We start from the raw sequence: 13,980 nt of genomic DNA, 5'->3' as shown, positions 1-13,980 counted from the left end.
GCTCACCGCAACCTCCGCCTCCTGGGCTCAGGCAATTCTCCTGCCTTGGCCTCCTGAGTAGCTGGTATTACAGGCACGCGCCACCACGCCCAGCTAATTTTTTGTATTTTTAGTAGAGACGGGGTTTCACCATGTTGACCAGGATGGTCTTGATCTCTCGACCTCGTGATCCACCCGCCTCGGCCTCCCAAAGTGCTGGGATTACAGGCTTGAGCCACCGCGCCCGGCCTCTGATGCTATTTCTTTATCAAAAGAGTAGCTTACGGCCTGGGTGTCCTCTTACCTATTCAGCCCCTCATCCCTTTATTGTGTACCCATTCTGTGCCCGACTGTGCTGGGTCCTCAGATGCACTGGTGAATGAGACAGACGCTTCCTGACTGTCACGGTGTTTATTACAGATTTTTAATTTTCTTAGGTTGGCTCTGTCTCTCCCCACAAGTTACAGCATTTGTTATTGACACTGATGACATGTCACCTCCCAGTTCAGGCATGTAATGAAGTCAGGATAAAATCCAAGTAACTAAGGGTGCTTTGCCAATGTTCGGTACTTTCTCGAAAACAGGCTTTTTGGGCAAGACTCCAAAAAAGGTTTTTTGGGAAAAAGATCAGGGATCAAAGGAAGTTAACAATCAAGACTGAGAAGAAGATACAAGAAAGTAATTTTTGAGTAAAATGGGGAGAATTCCATTTTTTTTTCCCTTTAAGCTCTCTTAGGAAGTAAGAGAGCTGCTGACAATAGAACACTAGAAAGTGGAAAGTCAAAGTGAAGTTTAAAATCAAAAGAGAGGGACTGAAAAATCCAGAAACCCAGGGCACGATGTCCCTGCACGACATCACAGTGGAGCATGGCCCCCACCTGTGCTTCCAAAAGGCCCTCACACATCTGCAATCTGGGTCATCGCGGCCGGGCGCCAGGCCCCAGGCAAGGGGTCCCAGGCGGCCTGGTCGGTGCAGCAGGTAGCCCCCAACCCATCCTGAACCCAGGAAAGCTTCTAAAGTGGCACAGAAGTCGCAAAACCACACATAATAAGGATGCATCTGAATTCAAGAGAACTAGTCAATTAAGAAAAAAGTGCTGTTACTTTGCTAAATGCTATGTTAAAGAAGAAGAAACCACTCCTCTCCTGTGGTTCTGGCTCAGGACTTCACAAACACCCATAATTCCTGGCAGAAGAGGGACAGGCTAGACCTCACTTTCAAATACCGAATTAGAGGCAGAGGTGAGGTAATAAAAAAGGAACTGGGATTGTCTTATCCTGAATTTCACTGTAAAGTCTTTGTGCAACTAAGTGATTTATATATCACTGTTTTAACACAAAGACAGTCACCTCTGAGCTGAGACTGAGCCAGGTGCTCTCCAAAATAAACTTGAAAACATTTTCATTTTTTGTTTTAGTTCACAGGCTAATGAGGCTAACCCTCGCCTGTCATTTCAATGGGCTACAAAATTTAATCCTCAAGAAATTTCTAAACCTGTCAACTATTATATCTTTAGGAACTAAAATTTGCTTAAAATAGGTGAAATCTGAAGCCTGGTGCAGAAGAATCAGTAACGATTGAGAGAAACAAGATAGAGAACTATTGGAAAAATAAGTGAAGTAGGAAATTCCGTACTCTCTTTCGAAGGTTAGAAAGTGAATAAACGTCCTCCAGACTGTTCACCCAAACCAAGAGTGAGTCTAGACCACGTGCCGCTGGAACGGTCAGGGTGAGCGCTGCATCTCAATATGAGTTTCAGACAGCCGCTGGGACTTACTCCCAAAACGAAGGGCCTCACTTTCCAAACCTCTTCAAGAAAGCACGCCCACTGACAGCATGCGGCCTGGGAGCATGGCTTTGCTAAGTCCACTCTTGGCGGCCGTCTGGATGTGCTGGCGGGGCAATTCCACACCTCCTAACGGGAGGGGAGATTCGGTGAGATGGGGCTCTCGTTTCAGAGGATTTACCCAATGGCTACCTTAGGATTCCCGAAGGAAAAAGACCACAAACTTCCAGTATCTTCTCCTTAATCTAGAAAAGCTATCCAACATGATTATAGCTGCCTTTAAGATTAAAAATTCATTGGAAACAAATCAACCTGTACAGCAGTGGTGATCCAGTATTAATGAGTTTTAAAAACCTACTTACAGAATTCATGACAAAGCTTAAAAATGTTCAGAAATCCACCCATTCAATAATAAACTTTCTACAAAAAAATGCAGAAAATGCAATATATTTTACAAATGAACATAAATCATTTATCTCCATTTTATCTGAAGAAGCACACTCCATCAAAGTGTATGCTGCTTTGAGTAATTCGATCATTTCCAATAATGTCTTTTTAACTGACCGGGCTTAAAAGTATCCATGTGTTAATATGATGCTTTCTGGTGCACGAGACTGGCATCTACTCCAACAGAGTTCTGCTTGGGTGCAAGAACTCTGAATAATATTCAAAATAATTAACTTCTAGAGAAAATATTATGAAGGCAGACAGGACTTAACAGAAAACAACACTGAAATCAAACACATTGTTACTCACGATTAGCTGTTTCAATCCAACAAAAGACGGTTCCACTGAGCTGGCATTCAGGACTTGTCTCTTTGCTGCAGCCTTTTCTCCCAGAAAGCGAAGCATCAAGTCTTTAACTGCATCTCCCTGGGAAGAATATAAGAAAAATATGTCAAGACAATAAAATGTCAATGAAACTCAGCTAACCAGAACCCATAACAAAACAAAATTTCTTTTTTCTCCACTGGCTTATGCAGGTAAAAGTCATGGTTACCGTAAAACTTCAATTAACCAGAAGCTAAATTACCACAATTGTCAATAAAATGTGTACTTTTAGAATTGCTCTTTATTCTTTTTATTTTTAAAATTATTTCTTTAACCACCGATCAGAAAGCATGCTCTTTATTTTGAAGAGGAAATGGTAACTCCCACACCTGTACCAGGCCTGCAGCGAGAAGCAAAGCCACGCCAGCAGAGGCCTGAGGGGAGGGGCCCGGGGAGCCCAGGAGTGTGAAGGTGGCACTGCTGACCAGGGGCTGCACCACGCAGTGGCCGGGCTTGTGCTGGTGCAGGCAGGCCTGAATCGTCTTCCCAAATCCCTTCAATGTCCCCATGCTTGCCTGGACCTCCAGGAAAGCCGTGAGGGCTAGGGCTAAAGAAGTGACATCTCCAGCCGCCCTCTCTTCAGCGCTGAGGTCACCGGCCAAGCCAAAGGAGAACCGAGACCCCCTTTAGCAGCAGGTCCCTGACGGCCTCGCTGAGCCAGGCCCTGCTCCAGGAGCCAGTAGGCGCACTTCCTGCTGCAAGCCGGGGAAGAATCCAGTCACCTCTGCATGGGACCGTTTCTGTCCCCTGACCTGACTCCTCTGATACACTGATCTTTAGACGGCGCTGAAGAACATTGAAAGTGGAACCTGAAGCATGCTACTTACTTTAAAGGGAAGCCACAGAGGGCAAGGGGAGGCAGAAGAGGTCCTCTTGTGTGGCCTGGGGACAGCAGGGATGTGCCGAGGACCCGCACTGGGCCGGGAGCAATCTCGTAGCTCACAGGAAGCCAGGCTGCCAGTGGGAGGGTGAGCTGGCCTTCATGAGCCTCAGAGGTCGGCACAGCTCGGGGACCCCAGGGAAGGGCTGGAAGTTACCAAGGCTGTCGTATGGGGACAAACTCCTCATCCCAACAGCGAGGAGAAAACCGTCCTGGTCCGCGGGCCTCAGTGCAGTTTTGGTGTCTGCGTCGCAGGCCGAGGGAGAGCCCAGGGTAAGTAAAGGCAATGCTCTCCACGGGCGGCAGGAGAGGCCTCCACACAGAGCTGGGACCAGGACACAGCCCTGCACTCTCCCTCTCCCTTCTAGGGGTGCTGCTGACTGAGGAAAGGCACCTGGGGGGCAGCAGTGCTGAGGTCTGGGGGTGCTGCTGACTGAGGAAAGGCACCTGGAGGGGGGCAGCAGTGCTGAGGTTCCTGAAATGCCTGATGTGGGGACAGCAGCGGGGATAGAGCAGCCCAGGGGGAAAGGGCAGCTGCGCTGAGGTCCCTGAAATGCCAGAGACAGTGAGCCGCCCGGAGCTGGCGGGACCTTCCCTGACATGTGCTCTGGGCATCACCTGACATGTGACCTGTCAGCAGCTGCTGCCAGGGACACTGCACAAAGGCCCTGCAGTGTCTCCGGTGAGCAGAAGAAAGACTTGAACTAGGACAACCCCAAGATGCGGGCGGGGGAGGGGGGCAGTAAAGCCAAGATCTCTCCATCTCAGCACAAAGCTGCCTCCCGCACAAAGGCGACCCCCGGGAGCACACAGTGACAGCATGCAGAGAAGCCTGCAGCCCCCGCCTGGACTTCACCACCAGCTCAGCGCTCTTCCTATTGTTCTCCCACCCTTTTTCTGGGGGGAAGAAAAAGCAGAGAAATAGTTTTTCCTAAGAAGCAAGGTTATTTCAATCTTTTGCTATCTTTTAAAATGGTGACACTTAAAAGAAGAACAATATCTAGACCATGAGAGCAAGAGCCACAGAAAAGCTGCTGACGTTGCTTCTCCTGCTCTGCTGCGTGCTTTCTACCGGGAGAGATCAACAGCCTGTGGCGGGAGGGACTGGGTGGCTCCGGGTCACAGGTCTGTCTCTCCCCTGGGTGCTAAGCCTGGTGCTTGCAGAGGCGGACATCACATTTTCTTACATTGAGGCAAAGACCTAGGGGCAGCAGTTTATAATTTCTGCTTTCAGAGTGTAAGGTGAAGTACTTCAAATATCAGATCCACAAAATCAGCTAACTGATCTAGCAGCAATAATTAAAGGGCAAAATGAAAGAGTGCAGACAAAGGGCTCTATAGAGCTCTGCAAAAATGCAACTCATCTCAGACAAAGGGCATTATCTCAGCCAGAGGGGCAGCGAGCTGGGTAAAGAGCAAAATCAAATCGCAGGAGGGGCAGGTCAATTCAACCCCTCCATCCCGCCACAGGCTGAACTAATGAGACCACGCCGCAAAAATCTCTCCTCCTGAAAATTCTGTTAGTTAACATTTCAGTTACGGCAGGAAGTTCCTGAGACACTAGCACACGCATGACTATCAACCATCCCACCGAGACAGGGCCAAGGCTGTGACAAGCGTCTTACCACAAACCTCGCCCTTGCTGTGTGGCTAGTGGAAGGCGGCGAGGGCTAGGGAGATGGAGGCTCCAGCTGTCACTGGGGGAGGTGAGGGGCTTCCTTGGGGTTTCCAGAGCTGTGCTACTGCCCTGGGGATGGAACTTAGCTAGAACCAACGATTCCTTCACACAGCGAGCTGTTCAGTGAGGGTTGACTTTATCCAGGGCAAGGTTCAGGGAATGCGAAGGAGATACGTGAACACATCACAATCTGGGACTCTTCGTGATCTGGCGATGAAGATCGCCACCCCATTCTCTGGGTCAGGTATGTTTATGGAGGAGCAAGTGGCTGGTTCTCACAGCTGGCAGGCGGACGGGGGCCTGGCTGCCCTTCCTGCCATGAGTAGTCTCAGTAGTCCCTTCTTGATTTTGATGGTGAAAGACAAGACAGAAACCAGAGCAGCGACTCAGAGTGTCTGGGCCTTACCGTCTGGGAAACCTAAAGACACAAATGCTCATGGAATAGCGTTCTGCAAGGCAGCGGCCCCTGCACCCGGCACAGAATTTCCTACCACATCGCCAATGCAGAAATGCGGCTGTCCATTCTTGGAGGCCCTACCCTCTGCTCCAGGGAAACACGAAACCACCTGGACAAAAAGCTACGACAAGTAACCGAAACACAAACCTGAACTCAAAGAAGTGGAGAAACTGGCACCCTCACGCATCGCATCATTGGTGGGAATTTGAAATGGAATAGCCATTTTAGAAAACAGTCTGGTGGTTCCCCAGCATGTTAAACGGAGTTGCCATGGAACCCAGCAGTTCCACACCCAGCTACACATCCCAAGTAACTGAGGACACGCAGACACCGACACCTGTGTGTGAGTGTTCACAGCAGCACTCCTCACATTAGCTAAAAGGTAGAAACAGCCCCAATATCTGCAACCGACGGACGAATGAGAAGCAGCAGGAAGGTCTGCTCTGTCCATTTCGGGCTAAGCGGGACTAGACTCAACATCTTGATGTTAACACCTGCAGCACTGCTCAGAATAAATCTAACAACCATCTTCAGACACAGGACAGGACTGTGACTGACAAAAGGAAAACATGAGTTGAGCCCTTGAACCCAATGGCACTGTTTGGACCACTGTGCAGGAGGAGACTCCCAAGCAGGGTTTGGGAAGTCAAGGAGGTTTAGACTGTACTCACATACGCTTTCCTAACATCCTTATTTTACTAAATTACTAACAACGACAGGTGAGAAAGTGCAAGAGTGTATGTGTGAGAAAGAATATACGCTTTCTCTATATAATAAATTCCGTCTATGTAGTCCTTTGTGGTTTATTATAAAAACCCTGCTACAATTTATAACATAATTTACTAGAAAATGGCTTTGGAACCTGCTTACAAACTGGATAATTCTCATATCCAAAGACCTGGAAAGGAGGGAGCTAAGCAGAGAAAGGGTTTGTGTGAGCCCCTGGGTTCCCTGCCGATCACTAAGCAGCTGTATGCGCACAGGGTGCAGCTCTGACGGACTGGGAAGGCAGGGCGCTGGGAGCTGGCCAGCCAGAGCTCACGCAGGGCTGAGGGTGCTGAGTGTGGGTCTGCCCTGGCAGAATGCTCTCACTGAACAGAGAGGCATTCAGTAGAGACTTCAGAAAGGCCACTCAAGAGTAGATGCTACTACTCTAAAGGCACTCTAAAAAGTAAAAACAAACATGAAACTAAATCTGTAAATAAATCACTTGCTATCAGAATAAAGGGCAAGTCTTTTCAAAGGAAGATAAAAAAGCTAGACACACAGCAACATGACATCCACAATGTCCACCCTTTAATAAAAGGTGTCCACCCTTTAATAAATGTCCACCCTTTAATAAAAAGACATACAAAACATGTGTCCCATGAGTAAGAGAAAAATTACATAAACACAGGTCCACATATTACATAGATAATGAAACTTTCAGATAAGAACTTCTTGTTTTCTTTCTCTCTCTCTTTTTAAGAGACCTACGTTGCCCAGGCTAGCCTCCAACTCCTGGGATGCAGGGATTCCTGCCCCGGCCTCCTGAGTAGCTGGACTGCGGGCATATGCCACTACACCTGGCTCAGAAAAGAACTTTAAGGTGTCGATTATAAATGTTCTCGAGAGTTTAAAGTAGAGCTTGAAAATGATAAGAAAAGAAAAATGATACAAAAAAGAACCAAGTAAAAATTCCAGTGATAAAAAACATGAAAAAGTCACTGAAAAGGATTAGCTGCAAACTAAAAAGTCAGAAGAAAAGATAAGTGAACTTAAGGACAGCAACAGAAATTCTAAACTTAACCACAAAGAGGAAAAGACTGAAAAGTAAAGACAACAACACAAACAGACACTCAGTCACTTCTTTGGCAATATCAAGCAGTATGTACCTGGGGTTTCCAGAAGTAGGAGAGAGAGAAAAACAACAAAAAAAACCTGAGGAAATAATGACCCAAAATTTCCCCAAATTGACAAAAATGATAAACTCACAGATCCAAGAAGGCCAATGAATCCCAAGCGAGATAAACATAAATCCCGTGTGAAGGTACACGGGAACCAAGCTGCTGAAAAGCCAGGGATAAACCTTAAAACCACCCAGAGAACAAATGTACCCATTAGGTACAGAAGAGCAAGGATAAGAATTACTACAGACTTCCTGTCAGAAACTATGCAAGTCAAAATTGACAGTGGGATGGCATCTTACAAGGTCTAAAAAGAAATAAAAAAGCCTATCAACCTAGAATTCTAGATACTATAAACATGTTGTGTATTTGGCAAAAATAAACTTTAAAAATGAAGACAAGGCGAGGAATGATGGCTCATGCCTGTAATCCCAGCACTTTGGAAGGTCAAGGTGGGCAGATCACTTGAGGCCATGAGTTCAAGACCATCTTGGCCAACATGGTGAATCCCCGTCTCTACCAAAAATACAAAAACTGGCCAGGCACGGTGGCTTACTCCTGTAATTACAGCACTGTGGGAATTAGAGGCGAGCGGCTCACTAGAGGTAAGGAGTTCAAGACCAGCATGACCAACATGGCAAAACCTTGTGTCTACTGTTAATATAAAAATTAGCCGGGTGTGGTAGTGCACACCTATAATCCCAGCTACTTAGGAGGCTGAGGCAGGGGAATTGCTTGAGCTTGGGAGGCAGAGGTTGCAGTGAGCTGAGATTGTGTCACTGTACTCCAGCCTGAGTAACAGAGCAAGACTCCATGTCAAAAAAAAAAAAAAAAAGCGGGGGGCCAAGCTCAGTGGTTCATACCTGTAATCCCAGCACTTTGGAAGGCTGAGGCGGTCAGATTACGAGGTCAGAAGATTAAGACCATCCTGGCTAACACAGTGAAACCCCGCCTCTACTAAAAATACAAAAAATTAGCCAGGCGTGGTGGCACATGTCTGTAGTCCCAGCTACTCAGGAGGCTGATGCAGGAGAATTGCTTGAACCCAGGAGGTGGAGGTTTCAGTGAACCGAGATCGCGCCACTGCACTCCAGCCTGGGTGACAAAATGAGACTCTGTCTCAATAAATAAATAAATAAATAAATAAGCTGGGTGTGGTGGTGCATGCCTGTAGTCCCAGCTACTTTGGAGGCTGAGGCATGAGAATTGCTTAAACCTGGGAGGCGGAGGTTGCAGTGAGCTGAGATTCCAGAAGTAGGAGTGCCACTGGCACTCCAGCCTAGGTAACAGAGCAATACTCTGTCTTCAAAAAAAGAGAAAAAAAGATGTAATAATTTGTAATAATTTTGAAACTAATAAACGATGTGAGAATCTGTAGCTAGCACACCTGCACCCCAAAATGAAAATTTCTGCCCTTCAAAAGACACCTACAAAATGCAAAAACAAGGCATGGAATAGTAAAAAATATTTGCAACACATCTGTTGTGTAATATAGCTCACTTCCAACCAGAATACTTACAGAACTCTTAAAATACAGTAACAATAAGACAAATATCCAAAGTTTGAAAGATGGAGAAAACATTTGAAGAGATACTTAATAAACATATACAAGTAGCCTATATATTAAAGGATTAATACATCAGATCCTATATATCAAGTAGGTTGTATAACTCAGTCATCAGGGAAATGCAAAAATCGAAAAAGTTGACTATGCTGCAGATATAAAATAACTGGAATGCTCTCTCATACGCTGCTGATGGAAATGTGAAATAATGTACCCATTTTGGAAATTGTTGTATTTCTTAATAGAGCTAAATGCACATTTATCAAAAAACCCAGAAAGTATTTTTAAGCAAGAGAAACAAAAATATGTTCACACAAAAGACTGTACTTGAATATGCTTTCCTAACATTCTTATTTTGCTAAATTACTAATAATAGGAGAGAGAAGAAGTGTGTGTATGTGTGAGACAGAATATACAACATTATCTCTATATAACAAGTTCCACCTAGATAGTCCTTTGTGGTTTATTCTAAAAACTCACCTATGATTTATAACATAATTTACTAGAAAATGGATTTTGAGGGCTGGGCACAGTGGTTCACACCTGTAATCCCTGCATTTTGGGAGGCTGAGGTGGGCAGATCACGAGATCAGGAGTTTGAGACCAGCCTGACCAAAATAGTGAGACCCTGTCTCTACTAAAAATACAAAATATTAGCCGGGTGTGGTGGTGGGCGCCTGTAATCCCAGCTGCTTGGGAGGCCGAGGCAGAAGAACTGCTTGACCCTGGGAGGCGGAGGTTGCAGTGAGGCAGAATCGCACCATTGCACTCCAGCCCAGCAACAGGGTAGACTCTTGGTGTGGTGCATTCCATGGGTATGGTAAAATAAATAAGGACACGTACCCAGCATTAAAGTTTCACATAGAATAGTTTCATTGCCTTAAACTCCTCTATGTTCCACCTGATCATGCCTTCCTCCCCAAAACTCTGGCATCATTTTAAAAAAGTACATAAATATTCCTTTGGAAGATGAGATGAGTCAAATGTATTCAAGCCTCCTAAGAACAGGCTTTTGGATTACTTCAGGTGCTTTGCAGTGATGAACCACTCTGAGAGACATCTCAACAGCTGGTATATGTATACCAGTGTGATTATTTCCTCGCAATACATTCCTAAGAGTGGAATTTCTGGGTCAAAGGATATGCACATTTTGACGTGCATTTTAAAATTTACTTAAATGTATTTGCACCGATTTTCGGTCCCATGGGGGATGCCTTAGCGAGGCTATTTTCCCACACTTCCACAAACAGTAAATCGCTGTTGATAGATGGAAATGGAAATTACTTGACTGTGATTGCTACAGGAGGCGACAAATCCTAGGCAGACAGGGGAGATCCCGGTGAAACCCATCAGGCTGAGGACAGTTTAAAGCATAGCTACAAGTCCTCGATAAATCCACGGAAGGGCCTGGGAGCCTCCCGTCCCATTTGGCGCACTTTCCTCTGATCGATTAGCCCCTCTTCACCTATGTCACACGCACCTACCCTTCCCCAATTGGTTTTTTACACTGTTGTGTCCACCTTTGAGGGGTGACTTTGTTTAGCCTTTTTTTTTTTTTCCAAACTCACAATCAGCATGCACGCCTCCATTCTGAGTTCACATAAGCCCCTGCCCCAGCCACACTGGGGGAAAGACCACCTGACTTCTGGTGGGGAACCACCCTCACCCCGCCTCTCCGCTGAGAGCCGTTTTGTGCTTAATGAAATTCTTGCCCGCCCTCCTCACACTCTGGTTATCAACATAATCTCATTCTTCTTGGAGACAGGACAAGAACCCAGGTCACTGCAGAATGCAGGTACGAGGACTGCAGTAATACTGTAACCTCCACCCCCACCCGCTTTGCCTGCCCCACTCAGCGGAAGCAGTGGTGGCCGAAAGGGGCAACGGGGCTGAGAGGGCTGTTAACGCGCCCGCTGAGAGCTGTTAATACGCCGTCAGTCCTGGAAAAACCCCCATGGGGCTTCGGGGTCGCGGGCATCTGTTTGGGAGTCATGGTGTTCCCCTCGCCTGGACGCAGGAGTCCACCGAGGGAGTCACTTGCCACATGTCTGGTCCGGCTGCAAGCCCGGTGTGGAGCCCACTCCTGTGCTGGCCATTGGAGCCCCGGACCCCCAGCTGGTTTGCTCGCACAACCCTCCCACCTGGAGTTGAGAGCACAGTCACGTGGCCACCGGATAGGCCAAAGCTGAGCCAGGTGCGGCTCCTGGGCCGAGAGGTATCACCAGTTGCGGACGTCTCTCCGGCTGGCAAAGCAGCACTGAAAAAATCCTGCGTCAACTGTCTTTCATTAGTGGTGAGAATGGAAATGTTATGCTAATTATCATTTAGCATATCATTTACATATTTCTGTGATTTGTTACTTTTTGGGTCACGCATATTCTTCTTATTTAAGTTATACAAATTCTACATCAAGCACGTTCTATGTAACAGGAGTAATGTTTTTCTGTATTTTTTAAAAAAGAAATGGATTTATCACTTACGGGAGTTCAAATGTCACAAATGAATTACAGGGCATAGAGAACTAACAAAGAGAGTTATGGTGGAAAGTCGCTTTGCTGGTGTTTATTTCTACATCTCTGAAAGTAGCTCATTAAATAGATTCTGTTGAGGAAACCAACAGATCCTAATTACCCCAGGGCAGAGTAACACAGCTTGCCTTTAGGAACTACTGAAAACAAGGGCGTCTCTCCTGTGAAGGGCACCGCGAGCATCTCACAGACCGGGCAGAGGGGAGGCCGCGCTGCGAAGGCAGCAGACCCAGGCTCACCTGGATGTTGTCGAACCTGAGCCCCGGCATGGTGAGCTTCTCCTTGTCCACGAACACGGCGCCGCGCTGCTGGGCGGCCACAGCCCGCAGGACTCCGCGCGTGGCCTCGCTGGGGAGCCAGGCGTCGTTCCTCCGGTCCATCTCGCTCATGCTCAGGGCGGTGGCGAAGGGGTCGTCACTCCCCGCAAACACGGCCTGGATGTGCGCGAACGGCTCCGGCGATGCCTGGGGCGCAGCGGCCTGGGGCCCTGGCGTGGCCACGGGTTCCGGACGCCCCTCTGTCCCGGGCACAGCGAGGGGAGGCGGGCTGGCAGGGGCCGGGGAGCCCGCGCGGGGGTTGCTAACGGAGACGAAGGCGGAGGTGGTGAAGGAATCGAAGAAGTCTGAGGCCAAGGAGTGGCTGGCGGCCGCGTCTCCGAAGAACGTGCTGAGGCTGGGGCTGGGCTGCACGGCCTGGGGGGGCGTCCGGGCGGGGGCCTCGCTGGCGCCGCCGAAGCTGGGCGACTTCACCATCTGCGGCTCGAAGCCGTCCCCGGGGCCGGGGGGAGCGCGCTGGCTGAAGATGGTGCACACCGGGACCGGGTCCGCGGCGGGCAGCGTCTCCTCGGGGCGCGCGGCTTCGGCTTCGCTGCTCGGGGTCTCGCGGGCCGTGTCCTGCCTCGGGGCCCCACCACTGCCGGGGGTCGCGGCCTCGTCCTCCGGGGCGTCCCCGGGCGCACAGCCGCCATCGGCCTCGCCGGTGGGACTTGGGGTGCCCGCGGGCTCCGGGCCTGGGTCGCCTTCCCCTGGGGGCTCGGCTTCCTCACGCACCCGGCCCAGGTCACCCGCGTCGCCCTCGCTGTTGTTGGGGGAGTCGGAGATGAGGACGCTCTCCATCATGTGTTCGTTCAGCTTGTCCGCGAGGGGACTCGAGTCTTCCGACGCGCTCTCGTTCTCTTCGGATGCAAACTCATCTCCGCCGAGATCGATGGTCTCCTCCTGGAAGAGCAACCCCTGCTCCTCCGCAGGCGCGAGCGGAGGGAGGTGCGCGGCCTCCGGGGCCGGGGTCTCTTGGCCGCCGCCAGCGTCCTCCATGCCCCTGAAAGCAAAGACACAGAAGGCCCCTGAGCGTGATCGTGTCCTCAACCGAACATGCCTCTTGCTTACGGCCTGCAATGGCTCAGACTCCATTTCTCCAGCTTCTTAATCCATGTGCTTTTGATTACGGTGAAACACCCATACAACGTACCACCTTAAGTTCAGTAGTGTCAAGTACATCTACATGTACTTGCAACTACTACGTGCAACTTATCTCCAGAACTCTTTTCAACTTGCAAAACTAAAATGCCATCCCCATTAAACACCCCCTCCCCCCCGCCACTACAAAATAAGTGGAATCACCGATATTGCCTTCTTGTGACTGGCTGATTTTACTCAGCATGAAATCCTCAAGGGCTACTTAGGCTGCAGCTTGGGCAGACTTTCCTTCCCTTTTACGGCTGAATCACACGCCACGCTAGGCACACTACATTTTGCTGACCCAGCCATCTGCTGATGAACACGTGGGCTGCTCCCACCTTTAAGCCACTGTGAATGCTGCTGCAATGAACATGGGTGTGCAAACATCCCTTTGAGAGCTTGCTTTCAATCATTTTGGGAATATACCTAGAAGGGACTGCTGGATAATATGGTAATTCTATTTTTAATTCTTTTTTAGGGACCAAAAAGCTTTTTCATAGTGGCTGTACTAGTCATTCCTAACAGTGCACAAGTGTTCCAATTACTGTCCTTGCCAAACCTCCTTAGCCATTCCAGAGGTGTGAGGTTCCAGCCATATAAACGCTGCTTTAAGACTCAGCTGAAGTCCCTCCTCTTTTATTTTTTATTTTTATTTTTTTAAACATATATATACATATATATATTTCTTTAATAAAGATGGGGTTTCTCTATGTTGGTCAGGCTGGTCTTGAACTCCTGACCTCAGGTGATCCACCTGCCTTGGCCTCCAAAGTGCTTGGATTACAGGCGTGAGCCACCATGCCCGGCCGTCCCTCCTCTTTCATGAAGCCCTCCTAAGACTCTATAATAGTCTGTATAGTCCTCCTATAAGTCTCTTCACTCGTCCCCATGCCATTCCCCCACCTCATATTATCTGCTTAACTCTGGACTCTG

General features: G+C 48.4%; 1 protein-coding gene across 3 annotated transcripts in view; it reads right to left on the bottom strand.

The window, feature by feature from the left end:
* TRAPPC12 (trafficking protein particle complex subunit 12) overlaps positions 1-13,980 on the bottom strand; it is a 92,881-nt gene that overhangs the window by 69,731 nt on the left and 9,170 nt on the right. For all 3 annotated transcript variants that reach the window (XM_074393532.1, XM_039462255.2, XM_039462259.2), the window contains 2 exons: positions 11,830-12,907; positions 2,523-2,639 (listed from right to left, as the gene is read on the bottom strand). In XM_074393532.1, coding sequence (XP_074249633.1) covers positions 2,523-2,639; positions 11,830-12,903 — 1,191 coding nt within the window. In that variant the 5' untranslated portion in view covers positions 12,904-12,907. The remainder of the gene's footprint in view (positions 1-2,522; positions 2,640-11,829; positions 12,908-13,980) is intronic.

This window comes from Saimiri boliviensis, chromosome 1, assembly GCF_048565385.1.
Source record: "Saimiri boliviensis isolate mSaiBol1 chromosome 1, mSaiBol1.pri, whole genome shotgun sequence".
Classification (NCBI taxonomy): Eukaryota; Metazoa; Chordata; class Mammalia; order Primates; family Cebidae; genus Saimiri; species Saimiri boliviensis.
Note: the sequence above shows the minus strand (reverse complement) of the source record. Positions and strands in the feature narration are given on the sequence as shown.